Below are 22,562 nucleotides of genomic sequence, written 5' to 3'. Positions count from 1 at the left end.
CGGATGGAAACAAACTTTTTCATGCCTGTACTGCGCATCACTGAGTGGGCCTTAGCCTATTGCTGTCTCAGGGTACCTGTGTGTGATCCCTTTTCCTAAGTCAAACTGGAGGCTGTGGTGCCAGAATGGCTGCACAGATGGGACAGAACTCCTAAAGGGTCCTTGCCTTAGGAGGGATCACTGGTCTTGTTCATAACTCTGCCTCTCAACACCCTTTTCCCCAGCCTTGCACCTCTGGTCAGCCTCCAGAAGTATTTCAATTTGTTGTGATCACGGCTACAGTTGGGTTTCTGAGGGGCCCCCCGAGTCTCGCTCTGGAGAGCAGGTAAAGTGATGCCTTGCTCTGCACCACTCCTCAGTGTCAATGAAAATTTACAACTGGCCTGTGCCACCTGAGGAGAGATCAGGATGCAAAGTATATAATTACAAGGGTAAATATTTATCCATGCTTATGAGGTGACCCAGCCAAATTGGGGCACAGGGTTCTTACACCTTTCGGATGTTCAGGTGCAACATGATTTGACTAATCATCATCATCCACAGTACCAGTTACTAATCATGGTAAAACTTTGCAAAGCTACATTTCAGCATCGTTCTTGCCACTTGTCTGTTGATCCAGATGAACCTGGAGTCAGTCTTGCTGGAGTTACTTATCTCCTGATGGCACCAAGATACTACAGCGATGATGCTGGGAAGGTTTCAGGGGTTGTCCAGGGGTATCCTTTATCCTTCATGGACACCGCTAAGCCTCCAAGAAGCAAAGTCTTGCCAGGGCTAGGCTGTCCTTTAGTTTGTTTTACCTAAGCAGAAAAATACCAAAGTTTCCAGTGAAATTCCACTACCTCATTGCATTCCAGTGCACTACTGTATACATTAACAAAGTTAATACACTGTCATACTATAAGGACTAATGGATATAGGCTAGGGAAGGAAATTTCCGTAACATCGGTCCCTACATCCTTGCACCTGAGCATCAGGAGAGGCCTCAGCGCAGTGTGGGGTGTCCAGGCCAACACGCCGGCAGGCGCCTGCCCTCCTGCCTGCCGCCGGCACCTCACCTCACCGGGGGCTCCTCGCCTCACCGGGGGCTCCCTGCCTCACCGGTGCGCCCCTCCGCCTCGCCTCAGCGGGTTCCGCTGGGGCTGCCCCGCTGTCTCCCCGCCAGGCCTCCCCTCACTCGACACCTTCCCAGGCCCAGGCCTGGCCCAGGCCCGCGGGCTCCTAACTGGGCCGTCACCCGCCGCGGCCGCCTCACCCCGTCCCGCCGCTCCCCGGCAGAGGAGCCCACCCTGCGCGGAGGCCGCCCCGACCTGCCGCCTCCGCGCCCGCGGCGAGGGAGCCCCGCGCCACCAGGGGCCGGCTGACACGGCGCCCCGGCACCGTCCCTCGGCGGCCTCGCCGCTGCCGCCCCCGTCCCGGCCGCCCCCGGCGCCCTCCTGCCCTCAGGGCCCGGCCCGGCCGCGCCCCCCGCGGCTCCTCCGGGCGCCAGGCGGCGCCGCAGCGCGGGCGGCGGAAGGAAGCGCGGGAGCGGCGCGGGGCCATGGCGCTGCCCGGCGAGCTGTGGGCCGAGCTGCCGGCCGAGAAGCGCATCTTCTGCTCCGTGCTGCTCTTCTCCTGGGCCGTGTACCTGTGGGAGGCCTTCCTGGCGCACCGGCAGGTCGGCGGGGGCTTCGGCGGGGACAGGCGCCACCGGGCCCGGGGCTGTGCCAGGCCCGGCCGGCCTCACGTGGGGGGCGGCGGGCCGGGGCCGGGCGCTGCGGGGACCGGCTTAGTCTGTCGCCTGCCCGGGGAGGGCTGGGCCCCGGGGCGGCGGGGCTGGGGCGCGGGGCCACACCGCTCGGCCTGCCGGTGGCAGCGGCCGGCCGCCGCGGGGCTGCGAGCGCGGTGCCGGGGGGAGGGGCGCCCGGTGCCCCGCGGGGTCCCGTCCCGCTCGGTGCCCGCGCTGCTGCGGGGCCGGGGCGCGGGGCGCCGCCGCTCTCAGCGGGGGGCCGGGTGCGCGCGGCCGTGAGCCGGTGAGGGCACGGCGGGACCGGAGCGTGCGGGTGCGGTGGGGTGAGGAGCAGCCCTGCACCCCCCGCCAGCTCACGCTCCTCCCCCAGCACAGGTGAGAGAGCAGGAGGAGCGGACGTGGGAACACCGGTGGGTCGAAGTGAAGAAAGAGGGGAAAAAACCCACAAGCGTGGCCAAGGCAGTTGCTCGCCACCTGCCACAGGCAGGCCCATGCCTGGGCAGTCTCCGAGTAACAGCTACCTCGGAAGTCAGGCCCCCTCCCCCCCCCCCCCTTTCTTCTTATTCTGCTTCAGTTTTTATTGCCGAGTATAACATCACACGGCACGGAGTATCCCTTTGGTCAGCTGTCCTGGCTGTGTCACCTTCCAGCCTCTTGTCCACCCCCACCCTGCTAACTGGGGACGAAGGACCAGTGTAGCCACAGCCAGATCTGCGCTGTGCTGCCAGCACCGCTTTGGCCACGGATGCATCGGACTGCGGTGAAAACATCAGCTCCATCCCAGCACAGCCGGGGAAAGGCTGCCGGGAGGGCAGGAGGGAATGCGGCAGAGCCTGTGAGCCCGTAGGTCAGCTAAGCTCCTGCCAAACTGCCGCCTGGTACTCTGGCCAGAGGAAGAGTGTATTTTGAAGTGACAAAGGGTGGGATCTTTTCCTTCGTGAAGGAATGCATATACCGAACCAAGATAAGGCAGTGGGTGGAGTAAGGACTGTTAGCCTTCCAAAATTTTGAAGAGTTCTCTACCAAAAATGAAACGGCACCTCATTTATTCAACTGCATCACAGATGTGTTTTCTGGTGAAGTTGCACGGTGTGCATGGGAGGATCTGGTGTTTAGTTTCTAAATCTCCTTAGTCGTTATTGTGGTGCAGTAAGTCATATCCTTGGAAAAATGAGTTTGTGTGATCTTCATATAATAATTATATTGGAAATAATAAGTAGGCAATTCAGTTTCTGGTTATAACATAGCAACTATGCTTCCGTTTTATATTTGGAACTTGATAGAGAATAGGAATTTAGGAATATTTGTTATTCTGTGCTTTTATTGGTGTTTGTTGTGGTTTTTTTAAACTGTCATGGCCTGTGGGATCGCGTTTGTGTTGTTGTTAAATCTTAATTATCTCCTTAAAAATATGGGATGTAGACTTGAAGTTTCTTTTTCAATTTTTCAGAGACGGGTGTATAGAACAACAACACATGTACCACGGGAATTAGGACAGATCATGGATTCAGAAACATTTGAAAAATCTCGTCTGTATCAGCTGGACAAAAGTACCTTCAGCTTTTGGTCAGGCCTGTATTCAGAGGTTGAGGGCACTGTAAGTACCTGAGCCTCTCTAACACTCATATGATACTTTTAATGTGCTTAAACTGTGAAATACTTTGTTCCTTAGTGATCCTGTGCAGCTGCACTGTTGGCATTCTGGCATCTTACATCAAACACTGAAATTTGGAAGGTCTAGGATTCTGTGTTTCTTGTTTGTGGCTGTATTTGCCATATAAAATAGAGAAATTATGTGCTGTCTGAATAATTCCTTCATGCAGAGCTGAATCATGCTGGACGACTACAACATAGATTATATTGCTATGTTTTAGTGGCACAGCTGACCTATTATGGTTTCCACTGCCAAATAATTAAGCAACATTATTAAGAATTAGTAACAAGAATTATTTTAAATTGTGACAAATACAGACTTTTTTCTGTGTTTGGAGGAATGCAATTACTTTCACTTTTAGATAAAATTAAAGTAGAAGGTAGAAAGAAAAGCCTGTGAGAACAGAAGGAGTACCAATGGGTACTACTTAAGTGTAAGAACAATTACATGGGACAATTAATGTTTGCATATATGAAAAAACAGAGCCATTGAGTTAGAACAAAGTATTTTACATGTGTGATACACAAACAGTCTTAAGAGAAACTTTTCTGACCTGCTGCTGAAAAGCGTTGCTCATTGGTAGCACAGGGTCAAAAAGAAATCCTGAAATGCCTGGCATTCCAAAATATAATTAGAGTATGATCTACTACATGATGAACTTAAGGAAGAAAAGAGGTCAATTATAAAAGATAATGAAAATAGTATTTTAAAATATTGTAAGTCATGTAGCTGTATAACTGCAATGCAAAACCAGTCCTTAAGAATTATGCCCCCTCTTAACTTTCGCATTTCCTGATCTCTTTTGTGCAGCCTAACCTGTGCCTTGTTTCATTTTGTATGAAATTGCAAAAATATTGTTATACATGTTATATTCTTCTTGTTGGGCTTTTTGGTATGCCGAGTAGAACTCAAGACAATCTTTGTGTGAATTTGAAAAGCTTCTATGTTTTTGACCAACTATAGCGGTAGTATTTCATTTGAAAAATGAAGCTATCCTCCAACAGTGGATTAGCGGACAGGGTGAGGTGGTACCGCCTAGCCAGTGCAGCTAGCCAAAAGGTTCTGAAGCTCTATCTTGATTTCAAAAGCTTTAAACAAAACAGCTTCCCTTGTTGTTTTTAAGGAAAATACAGACGATTGCAATAAGCCTCTTTTGCCACTGGATTTAGTGCCCTGCTGAACAAAGAGCCGTATCAGCAGTCTGCTTATCTTCACCCAGGTCTAGTGTTGTTGTGGTCCCTCACAACATTCTAGCTCCTACATTGGAGAGGGATGGGATTGACAGATGGACTGTTAGATGGATAAAGAGCTGGCTGGATGGCTGCATCCAAAGAGTTACAGCCAATAGCTCAGTGTCCAAGTGGAAACCAGTGGTGTCCCTCAAGGGTTTGTACTTGCATGAACACTTTAATTTCTTCATCGACAACACAAGATAGTTTGCAGGTGACACCAAGCTCAGTGCAGCTGATACACAAAAGGGAAGGAATGCCATCCAAGGCAACTTTGAAAGGCCTAAGGAGTGGGCTGTGCAAACCCTGTGACGTTCAACAAGGCCAAGTGCAAGATCTGACACCTGGGTCAGGGCAGCCCCTAGTACAAGTACAGACTGGGGGATGAATATATTGAGAGTAGCCCTGGAGAGAAGGACTTAAGGGTACTGGTGGATGAAAAATCGGGTGTGAGCCAGCAACTTGCACTTGTAGCTCAGAAAGCCAGCTGTGTCCTGTGGTGCATCACAAGAAGCATGGACAGAAGGTTGAAGGAGGTGATTCTCCCCCTCCACTCTGCTATGGTGAGACCCCACCTGGAGTACTGCATCCAGCAGTGTCTGCAGCTCAAGAAAGACACGGACCTATCAGAGCAGGTCCAGAGGAGGGTCGCAGAAATGGTCAGAGGGCCGGAACAGCTCTCCAGTGGAGAAAGACTGAGAGGGTTGGGGTTGTTCAGCCTGGAGAAGAGAAGGCTCTGGGGAGACATTATAGCCTCCTTTCTGTGATGCTGAGCGTCTTTCTGTTTCTCGGCATCTGTCCTGGGATTATCAGATTCCAGCAGAGCTAAAGTGAGATGACCAGTGCTGTCTGGGTTTGCCACTTCCTTAGCACGTAAACTGCTTCATTTGTTGTCTTTGTGAACCGCTTGAACTTCAAAGAGGCTGTCATGGCCAAAGCTGATGAAATTGCGTGACAGTTTTGCAACATTTTGCCTTTAGTAGGTAGAAGTATGATTCATTACCCTAGCAAGTTAATGGAAGAGGAGATCATAGAATCATATCGTAGAATGGTTTGGGTTGGAAGGGACCTTAAATATCATTAAGTTGCTGAATCAAGTTGCAGAATCTTGCATACCCCTGCTGGAGATGGTGTGTTATACAGCCACAGGGCAAATGAGTGAGGTCTTCGGAAAAATACACCTTGTGTCTGAGCCAATATAGCAGCAAAGTCTACACTAAATAGGCTTGGAGATATGCTGGTATATCTCAGGTGCAAAAAACCCCCAACCAAACAAAAAAACCCAAACACCAAAAAAACGCTTGATCCCATCTCTACTTCTGTAAAGTAAAAATGAACCATTGCCAAATATTCCAGGCTGTCGTTATGCACCACTAAGATCAGAGGGGGACAAAAAGCGTAATTATAAAACTTATCAAATTTACCCTTGAAAGGGCCTTATCACACTGAAATTTTAGTAGAATAAGGTGACAGTCTGTTTCATGTTGCCTCTGTGGGTTTGTGCTTTTGTTTTCAAGATGATTCTCCTCTGTGGAGGAATTCCTTTTCTTTGGAATCTGTCTGGTCATATCTCTGGTCGTGCTGGGTTTGGACCAGAATATGAGGTAAGCAGTCTTTAAATTTTAGTGAAAACATTTAGTCCATGAACTATACTGTTATAATAATTTATATTTTTTAAGGTTGCATTTACTTAAGGTGGGATTTAGCTACAGGTACCGGGTACTAAAAATAACAGATATTTTCTGGTGGACACAGTGACTGAGTGAGTCTGAGAACTGATAACAGTATGTGACTTTTAAATTAGCTTACTAATTAAAATAGCCTTTTATGTTAGAAACATACAAGTCTCAAAGCTACTGCAGTCAGATGAGGTGGTGGGTTGGGTTTTTGGGAGCTTTTTGTTTGGGTGTTGTCTTTTTATTAAGCCTAGATGTGATCTTCCTGCACAATAAAAGTCAAAGAAATTTGAGGGTACTGCTTATGTTGTCTTTGTGCTGTGGATGAGGCATCTATCCAAATTCTTGTCCCAGATCTGTTTAATCAGTATATATTTTTCTTTCTTTAACATAGTAAGCTATTCCAGTGATAAGTAATCTAATCATCATAAATGTTATTTCTGTGAATTTATCTAGGTTAATTTCCTAACTGGTTACAGTTAAACCACTGACATAAAATCCATTTTTAACACCCAGATATTAATGTTAGTACAGGTCCAGGTCAGAAAAATTCTTTTTTTTTTTTTTTTAGATTGTTCAATCATTGGTATTTCTGCTGCTTGCAACACTCTTCAGTGCAGTGACTGGTCTCCCATGGAGTTTGTATAACACATTTGTCATAGAAGAGAAACATGGCTTCAATCAACAGGTATTGCAGATAGCACTTGTACTGATGTAACATCTTCAAAAGGTTTGGTTGGTGAGGCAGACTGGTGTGTCCCTATCTGTGCCAAAGATTATTAGTTTTAGGAACATTTCTACTTGTGCTGCAAAAAGGTAAGAGCAATGACAGTTTGTGACTGTTGCAGAAGTACCTGTGCCGCTCCAGAACATCCCTGCGTGAGCCCATGCCTCTTAGCACAGAGAAGCGTGTGTTCTAGGAGTAGAACAAAGAACATTTCATACCTCAGTTGTTCTTTTTTGAATGGACTATTCTTTGTCCTTCGTATGCCCTTCCTGAGAAGTCTGGATCACTGCTTGACAGGGGCAGTTCTGATTCATGGACACTGAACAGATGAGACAAAACAGAGAAGTCACTTTCCTCCTCATTTTATTTCATGTATTGATTTCTTCTATCATCCTTAGCTAAATTAGAGAATTCAGCTCTTCATTTGTAGTTCTATTAGGTACTCAGTGTCAGCCCTGGCTTTCTTAATTTCTTTCACCAACACAGCTTAACCTGTTTCAGTATCAGTTTATCATGAGAACAGATTTCTTTTTTGGGAGAGGAACCTCAATCTGGCACACATCATTAGCCATTTCATGGCAGAGCATGACTTGTTTCCTGCTTTTGGACCCAGCTAGTGTTGTCTACAGTACTTTCAGTTCCAAGTCTACTAGGAAGTTTTGGTTTTTTTACAGTAGAATGAAATTTGGATGGGTAGCAGATGTGGGATAAAGCTCTTTGTTCATTTTAATCAGGGTAGAGATGCTCTGATATTTACCGATTTCGTCTTCCAATTTCTATGGAGGCAGAAAGACAGTTAGACCTAAAGAAGTGGAATCAGTTTGTTTCTAAACTCATTATATTCCTAGTAAATTGATAAATTCAGAGATTCATAGAATGATTTGGGTTACAAGGGGCCTTAAGCCTTAAAGATCATCTAGTTCCAACGCCCTGCCACAGGCAGGGACACCTTCCACCAGCTCAGGTTGCCCCCAGCCCCGTCCAGCCTGGCCTTGAGCCCTGCCAGGGATGGGGCACCCACAGCTGCTCTGGGAACCTGTGCCAGTGTCTCACCACCCTCACAGTAAGGAATTTCTTCCTAATACCTAATTTTAATCTATTTTCTTTCTTAGAATTGATAAATTCTTACTTCTTTTATAAAAGTAGTAAGAAAATGAGTGAGGAAAAAAGCTCTAAATGCAATGATTCAGTTTGCACCCTCTTTCAATCATCTTTAAAACAGAAGTGTGTAGATCCTGACACATCCTGTATTCCTTTGATTCACTTCAGTTATTTAGTGACATACTGTTTTCTTTCTAGGGAAGCCCAACTATGAAAATTCTCACTGAACAGTTTTGCTTTGACATCTGAGTATATTTCTGGAAGCTGCAAAGCTTATTTTGTTTCTCCCCCTGCCCCCAGTATTTGGATACTGTGCCAGTGGTGGCTCCTGCTCCAGTCTTTGGGAAGCAAATCTGAAGATTGTTCTGGTTAGTCATTAGCCTTGAGCTTGTGACCATCTCAGAACTCTTCTTAGACTCCACTTAGCTCTCTAGTCTTACAAAAAAAAAATCCCCGTGCTTCTAAAAACATTGGTGTAGCTTCTAAGAATCTTTTTTTCTCTCGCCGGCAAGTAAATACTTGTTAGAATGATGGCATACATGGCTATTCATATCCTAGGTGACTCTGAGCCATAGTCCTGGAGAACCCCTTCCCTCCCGCAGACTTTAGAGTGAGCATACTGGCAGACTAACATCCTGTTCCTGTCAAGGGAGGAAGGAACGTTCCTGTGTTCCCAGAGCATGAGTCGAGCAATCTTTTCTTCCAGGAAAGTCTTTTACAAGGTTTTTTTCACCACAGTGGTCCGCATGCCAAGAGTTGAGGGCTGAGTCCAGCCCCAGTCCAGTCTGAGGTACCAAATGTCTTACAAACACGTCAAACCTCCCTCTTTCATTTCAGACTAATGGGCTAGGTCCTTTAGTGAATGAGCCAAATTCACACCTGGTACCAGCCCCAACTTCTAGCAATGATTCTCAAATGATCTTCAGATAGACGACTTCTTCCTTGGGAGTGGCTTGCTGAAAATTAGTATTTCTCTTGAAGTCACATCTGCCTTGGAAAGCAGGAGAGAGGTGGGGCAAAGATGAAAGACACCATGCAGGTTTATAGCTCTACTCCTAGACTGTGGAGCTGGACATAAAGGAAGAGTTAAAATGAAAACGAGCTAAATGGATTTCCAGCAGCGGCAGCACACTTCTGTTAAGCTTTCTGTTAAGACTGTTTCTTCAGCTGTTTACTAAGCTAAAAAATAAAAAGGCTGTATAACGCCTTTGGCTGGCTGAGCTGAGGAAGTAAGGAAGGAAGAACGCACTGCTGTGTATTTTGTTTTCTCTCTACTGGCTTGCACCAGTTTGAGAGTCTTGATCAAACAAACCATTTTTTTTTTGTCCAGGTCCTCCCTATGATTTTCAGGAAAGGAGCACTGCTTGTTGTGAATGAGAGCCACAAGTCTTGTTTTTCTAGTTACAGAACTGTTTTGCTGGAATAGGTAGCCCATACCGCCTGGCAATATTAAAGGCAGTCAAGGAACAGTACCTTCAGGAGCGCTCCATTTGTTTGGGCATGCCTCTATACAGTTGTGTTACTGTTGATACGAATGGTTGCGTAGCAAGAGTATATCCCCAGTGCGCTCGCTGTGACCAGGGCGAGTATGTCTACATAAAGAATAGTCAAAAATTGTGGATTTATGTCTGATTTGTCTTTCTGATAGTCATGGAAGTCTGAGGCCTCTATCCAAATTTTTGACCCAAATCCTTAGTTTTAATTTAAATCTGTTTTACCAGTATTTTTTTCTTTCCAGACAAGTTCGATATCTTTAACTTAGTATGGGCTTTTTGATACAACCTTGTTGGGATGGATCTGTACATAATAACTCCCTCACTCCTGTGGCTTGCAGATAGCTGTAAGTACTGAGGTAACAGTTCCTGAGAGAGCTGGCTGGGTGTCTGACCATGTTGCAGAGTCACTAGATTCATTCAGGTAGAAGTCTTTGAAATTTCTATTGCTTCTATTAAAGTTACACAGATTTTAAAACTTGAGACAGCTACATGAGTAGTAACTGCCTGCCAGTGGAAGCTTGGAGTAAAATGCTGAACATGTATCTAAAAATCTTTAATAGGACTTCTATATATGCCAAATTAAGACAATCAGCTTTAGTGATAACTGAAAGTTAAGATAGAGTCAACTGTTCAAGGACAAAATATTTTAGAGCAGCTATGTTTCTTTAAGAGTTTCCTATTCTCTAAAAATCCCATGATGTCTAGGATATAGATTTGTAAAGGAATGAAGGGACAGATAAGCTTAATTTTTTTTCTGCCTCCTTTAATGAAGTATATATGTGCAACAGAAAATAAGGGTTTGGGTCTCATCTTGCTAAAGAAGAGTATATCTGCATGGGCTTCAAGTCCACATGGATGTAAAAAGCCGCAGTTAACAGGAGAGGAGGTGAAAAGCTTCTTCCACCTTTTCTTAACCGACTGATTTCCTTATCACATTGGTATTGCTGGTCTGCAGTTTGTCTTTCTTTGTTTCTGTGCATCCACTGAAGGGATCAGTTCGTTAACCCCTGTGGCACATCAGTATTTATGTTGAAAATATCATTGATATCCTTTCTTCACAGACGCTGGGATTTTTTTTTAAGGACGCTGTCAAGAAGTTTATCGTGACTCAGTGTATTCTATTGCCAGTGACATCCCTTCTGCTCTACATTATTAAAATAGGGGGAGACTACTTCTTCATCTATGCCTGGCTCTTCACATTAGTTGTTTCCTTGGTGAGTATGAGAATATGTTTGGGTTTCTTCCAAATGCTAGCTTACTTGCATGGCTCAGCATGCTGAAGTTTGAAAACATAACTGAAAGGAAAAGGAGAAAAACCCAAACCTCTGGGAATTTTAGTATCTACAGCTTTTAACAGTGTGTCTTGCTCCCAGTGTACTTGTACAGGAATAATTGCTTATATTAATTGTCCACATTAACGTGATGCATTTTATCTATTTAATACTGGAGTGTCTTCATCAGTCGAAAAGTAAACATTCAAAAAGATTTAGAACCGATACTGGAAATACAGCACTATGTGGTGATAGGTTTTCCTTTTTCTAAAATACAGAAAGGACACAAGGACAACTGCCAGCGGTTTGGCAAGACAAGGCAGAATGTGCTTTGATTTGTAGTGTTTCCACAGGGTTTTTCTTACAGTATCAAACAACCAGTTCTCAGTGGCATTGCTTTGTACTGAGATGGGTAGCAATTTTTTATTTCTGGTTCTGCTTATATAGCTGCTTTTATACACTGACATTTTTAGGGCTTATATTAAAAGGTTCTTTTTGTATACATCATAAGGATTTGATGTTTTTTATTGTTACTATAAGCTCCAAGGTCTGTTTTGTTACTTTTTTTCTATTTCAGCATAGTGTTCTACTGTCATTTTGCTCAATATACTAACCGTTGGTCACCCAAGAAGAAGCTGTAGTACTGCTGTATACATTAATTCATTTTTAGATTAAAAGAGCACCTAAATAAGTAAAAGAATTACTACATCGCAGTAATGTAATAAAGCCTGCCATGTTAGCCTAAGAATAAATTTGGATCAATCATCGATCCCTAATTCTCACGTCAAGTTCAGACTTGCTGGTCGAACTGGAGTGCATCAAGAAGAAAATGTTTAGGAACACCTAAGCAGGAAGTCATGATTATTTTCTCTTTCTTAAGCGTCTCTTTCATGAGTTAAGTAAATGTTGCTTTTTATATTCTTCCTTTTCTTTCTGCCCCCTGCTTCTAGATTCAGATCACTTTTCTAAGTTTCTTGGACTCTCAATTTCTCAGCTTCCTTTCTAAAGCAGAGGCACTGGCTGGCCACATTTGTACAAAAACGAGAGAGTAATGCTACCTGGGAGGCCACTGCAATTAACACAGGAAAAGTCTTATTTCCCACTTACGTACCCAATAGCTGCATTGACTTTCTCAGATGTGGCAACATGGAAGGAAATGTAGCTCAGTTGAAATCATGACTGCGAAGTCTTTTCATAATCCTGTTTTTCTGGGCTACAGATCTCATTATCTCAATTGTATTTCTTGCTTACTTGTATTTTTTCTTCATTGACGCCTAATGTGTAACTGAAGTAAAACCTGTGTGGGTTGGTGGGTTTCTGTATGGCATGTTCTGGCATAGTGCAGTTACCAGCAACATGTTTCTGAGGAACTCAGTGATCATAGTATTGTAGCAGAAGTGCCCCACTTAGGTGGTAAGTCTAGCTTGCAATTGCTACCTTGAGTTCTTCCAAGCTTGTTTTTAACTATTGGCTTAATTACAGTGTTTCCTCTTGCTTTGTTGTGCTGGCTCCTGCTTTCTGTGGTCCAGGTGTCCTTATGCTTTGTCATCTTCCCTTTTTTTGTCTCTGAATGTGTTCTGAAAAATCATGGTGTTAGGTCTCAAAAATGTCAGTTCATGGGTATTGAAATGACTTTTACAGAAAGATTTGTGCAGACTCTGATCAGTACTTCTTAAGGAATTGCTCTTTTTCTTTCAAGCTTTTAATTAGCAGTATACACTTAAATCATAGTTCAGCATTTGAGCTACTTTTATTTTCTAGCGGTGTATTGTATTGATGCCCTCACTTGCTATGACTTTGGAAAAGTCAGTTTCCCTAGTTTTATATCTCACTGGACTTTTTTTCAACAGTGCAGGTATTTTCAAAAGTCAAGCTACTGTTTTCAGTGGAAAAAACCCTGTCAAGATAGTTTTGTAGTTAATGTTGATATCTGTTTGCCTCTCATGTACCATACCTTTTTAGCTAACCGGGATTTAATTTTTTTCCCAGTCCTTTACTTTAAAATACTTAAATAAAAACCACTTCATGAAGGTCAAGAGTGTGAGGGAAGGGAGTTCAGCATTCCTCCCCATCACAGTGTTATTCCAGTCCTGGCTTTCTCATCTGGGTTGCATCTGCTGCTGGTCTGAAGAGATGCAGGTGCATTATAGTGATTTGGGGGACATGACTGTTACTCATTGGGGACCAGAGCCATCAGGCAGTTCCTTAGCCCTGCATACAGCTGGAAGAGGGGGAAGAAAATACAAAACATGAAATTTCTTGCCTGTTTTAGACCATGGCTTTGCAAGTTAGCAGGAATTCGAAGAAGCAGGACTATCTCCTGGTTCAGTGGGCTCCAGTGTTCATTATGAAACACTTCAGAGCTTTCCATTATCGGTGAAGTGGGTGAAAGTGACAGCCTGTCACTGATAAGACCACTGCTCCCAGCTGTCATAGTGGCTTTGCCTTCTGCAGTTTCATGAACTGTCAGAGCAAAAGCACTGTTTACGTGAATTTTGCTGAGGAGTGTATATTGTAGATCAACCTGCCCCCGCCCCCATCTTGCTGTTGAATTGCTGACTGTCAACAGACTCAGTAGTTGTCTTCATTGATGGGGTGACCTATAGAGAGCCTTGCCATAGATCACACTTCCTACAGGATGGTTTTGTCAAGTGCTTTTTCTGAGGTTGTGCCTTCTATTTGTACTTAATTGTGCTCCACCTTTTGTAGGAAACACACATTTGTATGCCTTGATATCTGTATCTGTTCGCAGGTGCTTGTTACAATCTATGCAGACTACATTGCACCTTTGTTTGATAAATTCATTCCGCTTCCTGAGGGAGAGCTCAAGCAACAAATTGAAACAATGGCAAAGAGCATAGACTTCCCACTGACTAAGGTGTATGTTGTTGAAGGTGAGACTTTTTTTTTAATAAAAACACTTTGTAATTTTGAATTTGTGGATTTTTAGCTTTGATTGTGGATGCTGTAGTAGGGCAGTTGCTTATATTCCTCAGCTATTGTAATACTTGTCAGTGCCTGTACCTTTTTCTCTTTTTTGCCTTAAGGTCAGAGAAACGAAAGCTTATCGTACAGCCTTAACTCAGCATCTCATTGGAAGCCTTGTCTTGGCTCTGTGTAGTGGAAATACATAGTAATGAGAAATGGAAGCAGCATTCAAGATTACAAGTTTAGAACTTGAAACCAGAGGGAAAAGTTTCTTTTCATCTTTTCTACTCTCAGTTTAGCACTGATTGTGTCAACTGTGAAACAGTTGAAAGAGTTATGGAAGTTAAAAACACCTATTCCTTCTTAGAATGTTCACATGGATGGTTTCTTATAGTATGGCTGGATGGACTCTTGGACTACCTTCTACTTGAGGCTGTAATTTTTTCACTTCCTAGTAATGAATTTCTCGTCCTCTTTCCATAGGTCATGGAATATAACATGGAGTATGCCAGCTGCCATGTTACTCTCCACTTCCGTGTTCATGGAGTGTTTTATTGTTTGACATTTCCACTGTTGCTCATTCTGCTCCCTTCTGAACTTGATTTCAGGGACTTTCCCAGATTTTGTTTTGGTTTTGTGCCCCAGCTGTGAGGATCAGCAGTTTTGTTATTGCCTTGGTGAAAGCAGTATAATATGGCATAAAGAGCTGAAATAGTAGAATTTTGCTTTAAGAGAGGGTGATGAAGGCTTTGTCTAGCCTGGAAGCTGTGGCTTTCAAAACTTCATGCTGGCCAAATCCAGCTGGTGCTCGGCCTCACTACAGCCAGGAACTACTGCTATTGATATACTTGGGGCCCAAGAAACTTCTCTTTTTCCTAGAGAAGCCGAAGCTTTTCAAGCTTGAGAGTCAGCACAGAGGCTTGCCAAATAGGTAAGTTTTCCCCATCTGTGTTGCTGGCTGTATCCTGGCTTTTAACCATGGTGAAAGTCCTGTGAGCCAGTTGTTGGTGCTCTGGCACCTGCCTAGTGTACTACTCATTGGCTTCTTCAGCATGCCTGCATTTAGTGGCAGTGGTCTGCAGTGGAGGGAGGCTGCCAAACCCCCACTCTCCTTCCTGCCATCCTTAAGAATGTTGAGCCGACAGCATTCCCTTCGGACACGGGGGACTGGATGTGTGAGCATCTTTTTGCCAGTGTTTTTCTGCACTCTGTCATGGCACTTCCCACTCCGGAACTGATTTCTTAGTAACACGTGCAACCAAGTCCTTTAATTTTAGGGTTCATTCTGTAGTAAGCACATGACAAAGGTTCCTTCTCTACCAACACTTAGTGGAAGATGAGGTTTTTTATGATATGCAGATGAAAGGGAACGTCGCTACCCTGTGGCACTGGTGGTTCAGATTTCTTCACTGAGAAGGGACTGGATCCTGAGGCTTCATACTCTGACAAGCCTCTTCCTCAGTTAATCTGTCTTGGTTTGGAGCTGAAGGTTACCATGACCATACCATGGGTTGTCTTGAACAATGGATAGTTTGTGTCCTAAGGAGTTTATGCAGCTTATACATTTATAGTGAGAGTTGAAGGCAAATGCCTTCAATTTTGAAGCATCATATCTTTTCCTGCAAAAATCAGAGCAATCTGCCTCTTCTGTCATAGAGACCTCTTTCAGTCCTGATGTTGCAACAGCTCCTGTCCGTAGGCAAAAATAGGCCAAGTTTTAACAGCTGCTTTGATCTAGACAGCTTTTTAAGTGAACTGAAACAGTTCATGTTCCATGGAAATGGATGAGTTTCTTGGCCCTGAGTATATTGATAGTAGAAACAGTCTGTGATTTACCTGATCTAGATAAAAGTAGCTGAAAAAATTTGCCTGTTTCAGATAAAAATAATTTTGAGGGACTGCCTGATATCTGTAGTTCATCTCTTCATCTTCTTCTTACCTGTTTCTAACATCTTCATCCTTATCTGTTTTGAATCATCTTTGCTGGCACATTGAAAGAATTCTGAATGTATTCTGAATGTATTGTCACAGGTCCTTTGCCGGGAAGGCGGCACATGTTCTATGCAGAATGCTCTTTCCACTGTGAACCTGAAATTGCGATAGAAATTGCTTTTTTTCTGGATATTAGATCCTCACATGACTGCTCTTACGTTTTTAGTTATTTTAGTTATTACATATTAGAGATGGAAAAAAATTATTGAAGACAGTAAATGAGATCGTCATTACTTAGATATTTTAAAATATGTTTCAACCTGCAAACTCATGTGCTTGAGTTTGTCTGCTGTTCATTTGGGGACTTTGAGAATTCCTTTGGAAGAATCTATTCTATGTAATATTGCATAGTCTTCACTGCATGACATTATTCAGATGATGGTCTTTAATGTGAATTTTCCCCATCAGGTTCTAAGCGTTCTTCTCATAGCAATGCTTATTTCTATGGCTTCTTCAAGAATAAGCGGATAGTACTCTTTGACACCCTCCTGGAAGATTATTCTGCATTGAACAAAGAGCCGGCAGAAGGAGAAGATGGTGAAAACGAAGAGACAAAGTCTAAAACTAAAGTGAGTTCATCTTGGTTTTCCATTGTGTTACTAACTTCTTGGTCAGATATTCTGTTGTGTTTTCTGAATGTATTTTAAAGGTCCTGAGTGAGCTGCTAAAACCCAAACGATTTCAACACCAAATATCGCTGAGCTGCTAACTGGAATTCCTGGGGCTGTGTGAGTGGTGCATATAGCACCAAAGAGACTGTAGAAATCCACCAGAGCTTTAGCAAAACATTGGGTCCCTGCACATAAAAAGTAGGGCCCTCTTGTGATTGTTTGAATAAGGGGCCTGTTCAAGATTTTAGCTCGTGTTCCTGTGCTTGGGACTGCCACACGAAAGCTTCCCTTCGAAGGAAATGCGCTCCTTTACTACAGACAAGAATTTTGGTGCAAGAGGCACGCACATGCACACACGCACACACACACAGAGTCCACAAGCGCATCCTCCCCCACCCTGGTCAAGAGCAGGATGATGGCTTTTCACTGCCCTTTCCATTGATGTGCAGCTGCACATCAAGAGTCTACTGAAACAGCTTTTGTGGCTTCAGGAGACTGTAGGGATGGTTAAGACTGATGGAATACCTTCTGAAGAGCCTGAAGGAGTAATTCAGAGAAGAAAGAATTGCCTTGTGCAGCCTAGGGTTAGGCCAGCATATAGATTGTTGTTCAGTTCAGCTTCTGTTTCTTGTGACCATGTAGGTGGTGGAATTCTCTTCATCCACGATTTGGTATGGCTTACGGCTGAAGTGGGGTATGAGAGGAGGGGATTTTGAGCTCAGCTGCTCTAGTCATAATGAGAATCATTCGTTCCATTTCAACAGGTTCTTCAGCTGTGTTCTCAGTACACAAGCCCACATGCTTGCTTCTGACTTGCTAATATACCTTTGAAGGCACAGGTGTCCATCTTTCCTAATTAGATCTTTAAGGTGTGTCATAGTTTATTGCAGAGGACAGGGGTGTTGTTATTGTTTTTAAAGGAACAGTAGTGCCTTGGGGGGAAGGCTACACGTTGAGTGTTGAAGGAATTACGGAGAGGACTTTGCTCTCAATTCTCCATTGAAAGTCTGTGGCTCTAAATGTCTGCTTCCATGGTAATGCCTTTTCTTGAGTAAACAAACAGGATGAGCTCAAGGGATGGTAGGAGACAGCTTGGAAGGCATGTCTTCCCACCTTCTTCCAGGTTTGCATAGGCATCTCTGCATACATAGAAATAAGAGACCACCACCTCATGGTAGAAATCTTGTTGAACTTAAAAGTTGGTGGGTTTTTTGTAACTATCTTCCTGAAAAAGGCTAAACAAGAAATTATGTGTGTGTATCTGCTGGTGGAAGGGAATGGCTTGATCTAGGGACACTGAAATGACCTAGGAAAAAACAAACTAATGCATAAGAAATTTATTTCAGATGTGTTCAGTCATACCTGATACTACCACTGCTTTGTTACTCCCTCAGAGTAAGAAACAAGGATGTAAAAATGAAGAAGTTCTGGCTGTACTTGGTCATGAATTGGGTCACTGGAAACTGGGTCACACAGTCAAAAATATTATCATCAGCCAGGTAAGTTATGATAAACTGATGGTTTTCCTAGAGGATGCTGTTTCCAAATGCCTGCTTCCAATATTTTAAGTGTACATTCACATGATATACTTATGTTCTACAACAGAAAGGTTTTTTTCTTTGCTGTATCTACAGTGAATATGCATTAGCCTTTCTGTCCCCTCCTTGCTTTATCTGGTTGGTAGAAAGCATCTAAGAAAGCCTGTCTGCTGCCGTTTTAATTCATCTCAGCAGCCTTCTGAATTTGGGACACATTTTTCTTGCTCTGTTACACTTTGTCCTTGCCTGTTTGAATCTCAGGGCCTTCTCTGAAGGTCTGTTTCCATCCTTGTGCTAGGGATAGGATTGGATGTATCCTGTCTCCCAGCCTGCATTTTTTTAGGTATTTTTCATTATCTCTGAGAAAGCTATGTCTCTGAGAGTTTCTGTCAGTCTTGTTCCTTGGAGAGCTGAGAAGGAATGTGATGGAAGATTATGAAAACTGACAGAGGAGGACATTTTTACTTATATTGTATTCTCATACCTTTTGCATTGATTATTGGTAAATAATTTAATTGCACCATTCTTAGTGCATGCCCAAATGGGGGTGAACATTGAAGCAATCTCTAGAGATTCTCCAGCCTCACCTTTGAAGAAAAGGAGCCTGGTGGTCTGTTCGCTCATACTTATGCCTCTGGGCATTGCACAGTACAAGGAAATTCCTCCCCCAAACCTTCTACTTCTAATTCTTTTATTTGCAAGGCACAGCTATGTGCCTTCTATTAATTAATCAGCAGTCTACTGTATGCTTTGGTATAGATCTACCTATCTGTTCCACCTATCACTCACCCTTCTTTTCTCCAAGTTTCCCAGCCTTTTTGGTTATTTGTTGTTTCTCTTAGCTGCCCTCCTATGCACCTTCTGTAACTCCATCATGTCTTTCTTGAGACGTGTGCCCCATACCAGGAATGCTGGTTCTGTTCTTTTTCTAAGGCTACTCACCAGGTTATCAGGCTGTAGACATCACTATCAAGTTCCTGTTTAAGAAACTATCATTCTTTCCACACTGGCTTTTTCTTATCCATGTAATTGAACACTTCAGTGACGTTCTTGCTTTCTACTTTAAGGCAATTGCTTTCTAGCCTCAGTGGATCCAACTGCAGTGTTGATCCCTACTAACTAGCAACTATTATGACACTTGCCACACTGCTAACTCATGTAACATTTGTCTTTCGATTCACTTTCTAGAAACTATTACTTCGCTGTAATAGGTAGATTTTATCTTCACTTCCAGAATTTTTCACAAATTCTTCTGCAGTGTCTTCTACTTTTTCTGTTGATTGTTTGCTGTCACAGCCATCCCTCTTTTTTTTTTTTTTTTTTTTTTGTCCCGTCTATTTCAGTAACCAACAATATTCTGGCACCTTCCACATTACTCTAAAAAGACCAAACAGTCACTTGAATGGATTGAAAAGGTACTAGTCACCTTCTCTAGAAAACTTGGTATGGCATGGTCCTACCTCTTGACTCTGAAAAACCAGGCAAGCACAGTGCTTGTTCACAGTGATGCATGGCTTAGATGGAAGCTTAGACTGTTTCCAGGAATAGTAGTATGACACAGCACAGACAAATTTTGTTTAGTTTTAAACTTCTTGAAACTTCTGCTCAGTTCCAAGGAGATGGATTCTACCCTGTACTCCTTCCTCATTTATCTTCTTCTTGCCGTTTCATCTTCCTTCGCAACTTTCATTATGTAGACTTCTTTTTTTTTTTTTTTCTTTTTTTAGCTCACTGACAGAAAATAGTGTTTCTCTACTGCATGCATTTACAGAAAGCAGATAAAGGCCAGCTGTTTGTACCTCACTGTATGTTAGTTCTAAAGTAATATATTTGGGTATTTTCAGTGGCATTTCTATGCAAATCTGTAATATGTATAGGCCATGTTTTAGACTTAGAAGAAAAGTTTGTCTTAATTAAGAATGTTGTTTCCTTCCTCTAGATGAATTCCTTCCTCTGCTTCTTCTTGTTTGCTGTGTTAATTGGTCGAAAAGAACTCTTTGCTGCATTTGGTTTCTATGACACCCAGCCTACCCTGATAGGCTTGATGATTATTTTCCAGTTCATTTTTTCACCTTACAATGAGGTAAATTGTTTTCAAGACATGGATGCTGAAGTATCACCCTATTTAAATAATGATTTTATTTTGACTGAGGGGAAAGGTTGAAGTTTCTAGGGCTCTATCTGGTGTCTCATTTTCATAAGTAGGCTTAGTGCTTCATGTTGGGTAAAACTCCCAGTTTCAGGTGTGGCCTGGATAAACATTAGTGAGATAATTCTACAGCCACGGTGATGTGTGGGATGTGGGAAGGTAGAAACAGCAGTATTTACTGATAATATAAGGAACTTGCAGATAGCTGAATTTTAAAATAATTTGCAATATATTTATCTCCACAGGTTCTGTCATTTTGTTTGACTGTATTAAGCCGACGATTTGAATTTCAAGCAGATGCATTTGCCAAGGAACTTGGAAAAGCTAAAGACCTGTATTCTGCTTTGATCAAGCTAAACAAAGATAATCTAGGATTCCCTGTTTCTGACTGGATCTTTTCAATGTGGCATTACTCCCATCCGCCCCTTTTAGAAAGACTTCAGGCCTTGAAAGATGCAAAGCAAGAGTGACAGGAATCATTGCTGGTTCAGAGACAATGCTTCCATCTCAGAAGCAAAGTTCAGAGCTGCTTTTTAATTTCTTTTTAAAAGTGGATAATGCCAATTGAGTGCAATGTTAACAGCACGACAGATCTGAGAATCCTGAAACAGGTATTAAATTATAAATAACTTTTTTTTAACAAAAACAAAACTGTGGAACTTAATTTGGAAAAAGTACTGGGTGAAGACCTTCCCACCCCACCCCCCACTGGCTTTTATCTCCGTATCATAGTATAGACTTGTAAAAGGAAGAAAACAAAAGTATAGACTTCAAAGCACCTATCTCTTCAGTTTGTGTATGCCTTGAACATTGCTTTTGATCCTTTTCCCCTGCTCAGCGTTCTGTGAACCTTCCCAGTCTCGACCCTCTTCACAATGAAGAGAGTCTGAGTGACTTGGTTTCTTGTATTATAATACTTGTACTCACCAGTCACTATTTTGTGTTTTAAAAAGCTGAATGGAAGTACAGGCCTTTCTCCTGGACTCATGTCTGTCGTAATTGAAAATGCTACTTAATAAAACCTCCTTTCTCTGAAGTGTGGGAAGAACGATGAATTACAGCTGAGGAAATGTACCAAGGCTTCCTGGAAAATGAGCACTAGTTGGTATTCAGCAGTGTTACAGTGGGATTAGGCTCCTCCTCTTCTCCACTGTTCTGCTCAGGGTATGGAAGGATGTATGGAGAATCAGAACAAGACCTACATGTTAAAGAAAGTTGCTAATTCTCTATTCTTCTCCCTTTTGCCTGAGCAGAATTGTTATCATCTTTTCCACACCTCAGTTCCTCAATTTCTGTTGTCCTTTTCCTAAATTCTTTGTGTATATGGAAGCATCCTGTTGCTCAGACGGTGCATCAGAGCCAAACTTTCATTCCAAGGGGGTTTGTCCTCCAGTCCATGGAGGGTATTCCATTAATACGAATTCAGCTGAAATAGCAGTGCTGGAATACTTGGAAAATATTCCTTGTCGTTGTTATCATGTAAATAGCCCAAGACACAGTTTGTTCATAGAGGTTAGTGAAGGACAAAGTGAATGGTTGTGGAAATGGCTTCTGCATTGTTTAGCTCATATTTTTCTGGTGAAAGGTGGCATTAAATTTACTTTCCTTGAAATAAAGGTAAAAGTTAAAAGGATGTTTGTATGTGCCATACAAATGTTTTGGACCAGACTGATTGCACATACTTCATACAAAAATCAGATTTTATATCAGTAAATGAAAAAGTTCAACTCAGCTCTGTACAAAGAGAGAAGTCAAAACAAATTCTGATTGTTTGAGATGTCAGAGTATTCTCAGACTTTACTGTTAGCTTAAATTTGCTCTTCTGATCACAGGGAAAAATGCCTTATGATGGGTATGATGATTCTCAGCTGTGACATGATACAAGATGTTGCTGGAAGCCCTTTATATGCCTTAATTCTAGTTATGTTTATACCCTAGTGAATATGAAGCTGAACTATAGATATGGACTTAGGAGACAGTTTGACAAATATATATACAAATACAAATAGGGGAGCCGATATTTGTCATGTTAATTGCATTTAATAAATGGCCCTTAAAAATAAAAGGATTAACTTGAATCTGTCAATTCAGAAGAGTAAAAAACCATGTCAGGATTTGAGTTTTGAGATGCTGGTTGGTGTAAGCCTATGGAAAACATGTTAAATGGGCTTTCCTTTGTCTCACCCGTGAGGTAAAACTTAAACTCAACAGTTAATTTTGTGGCTATTTCAGAAATTTGGCTAAACACAAACAAAAGGAGACTAAAGTGGGATAATGAAGGAAATGCCAGTTCCCATGGAAGTATGAAATACTTGCAATACTTAGGCTTACAGGTGAGGATCATGCTGTTATGGCAATTGCCTGTTGCTTCCTTTTCTTCCTTGTCACTGTTTGGAGTTGACCTCTCTAATTCTCTCAGCTGGATTTCACTGTCAGACTCTGTGAACAAAGGTTCAGAGTT

At 42.7% G+C, this 22,562-nt stretch overlaps 1 protein-coding gene across 1 annotated transcript; it reads left to right on the top strand.

Moving 5' to 3' along the window:
* The first annotated feature begins 1,501 nt into the window (after positions 1-1,501).
* Positions 1,502-21,724, top strand: ZMPSTE24 (zinc metallopeptidase STE24). The gene is made up of 10 exons (XM_040587152.1): positions 1,502-1,657; positions 3,180-3,326; positions 6,130-6,216; positions 6,860-6,976; positions 10,674-10,826; positions 13,636-13,777; positions 16,212-16,372; positions 17,809-17,913; positions 19,892-20,035; positions 20,347-21,724. The coding sequence occupies exons 1-10, from the start codon at positions 1,541-1,543 to the stop codon at positions 20,569-20,571; spliced, it is 1,398 nt and encodes a 465-aa protein (XP_040443086.1). The 5' UTR covers positions 1,502-1,540; the 3' UTR covers positions 20,572-21,724.
* The last annotated feature ends 838 nt before the right edge of the window (positions 21,725-22,562 follow it).

This window comes from Falco naumanni, chromosome 3 (genome assembly GCF_017639655.2).
Source record: "Falco naumanni isolate bFalNau1 chromosome 3, bFalNau1.pat, whole genome shotgun sequence".
Taxonomy (NCBI): Eukaryota; Metazoa; Chordata; class Aves; order Falconiformes; family Falconidae; genus Falco; species Falco naumanni.
This window is presented reverse-complemented; position numbering and strand designations above follow the sequence as displayed.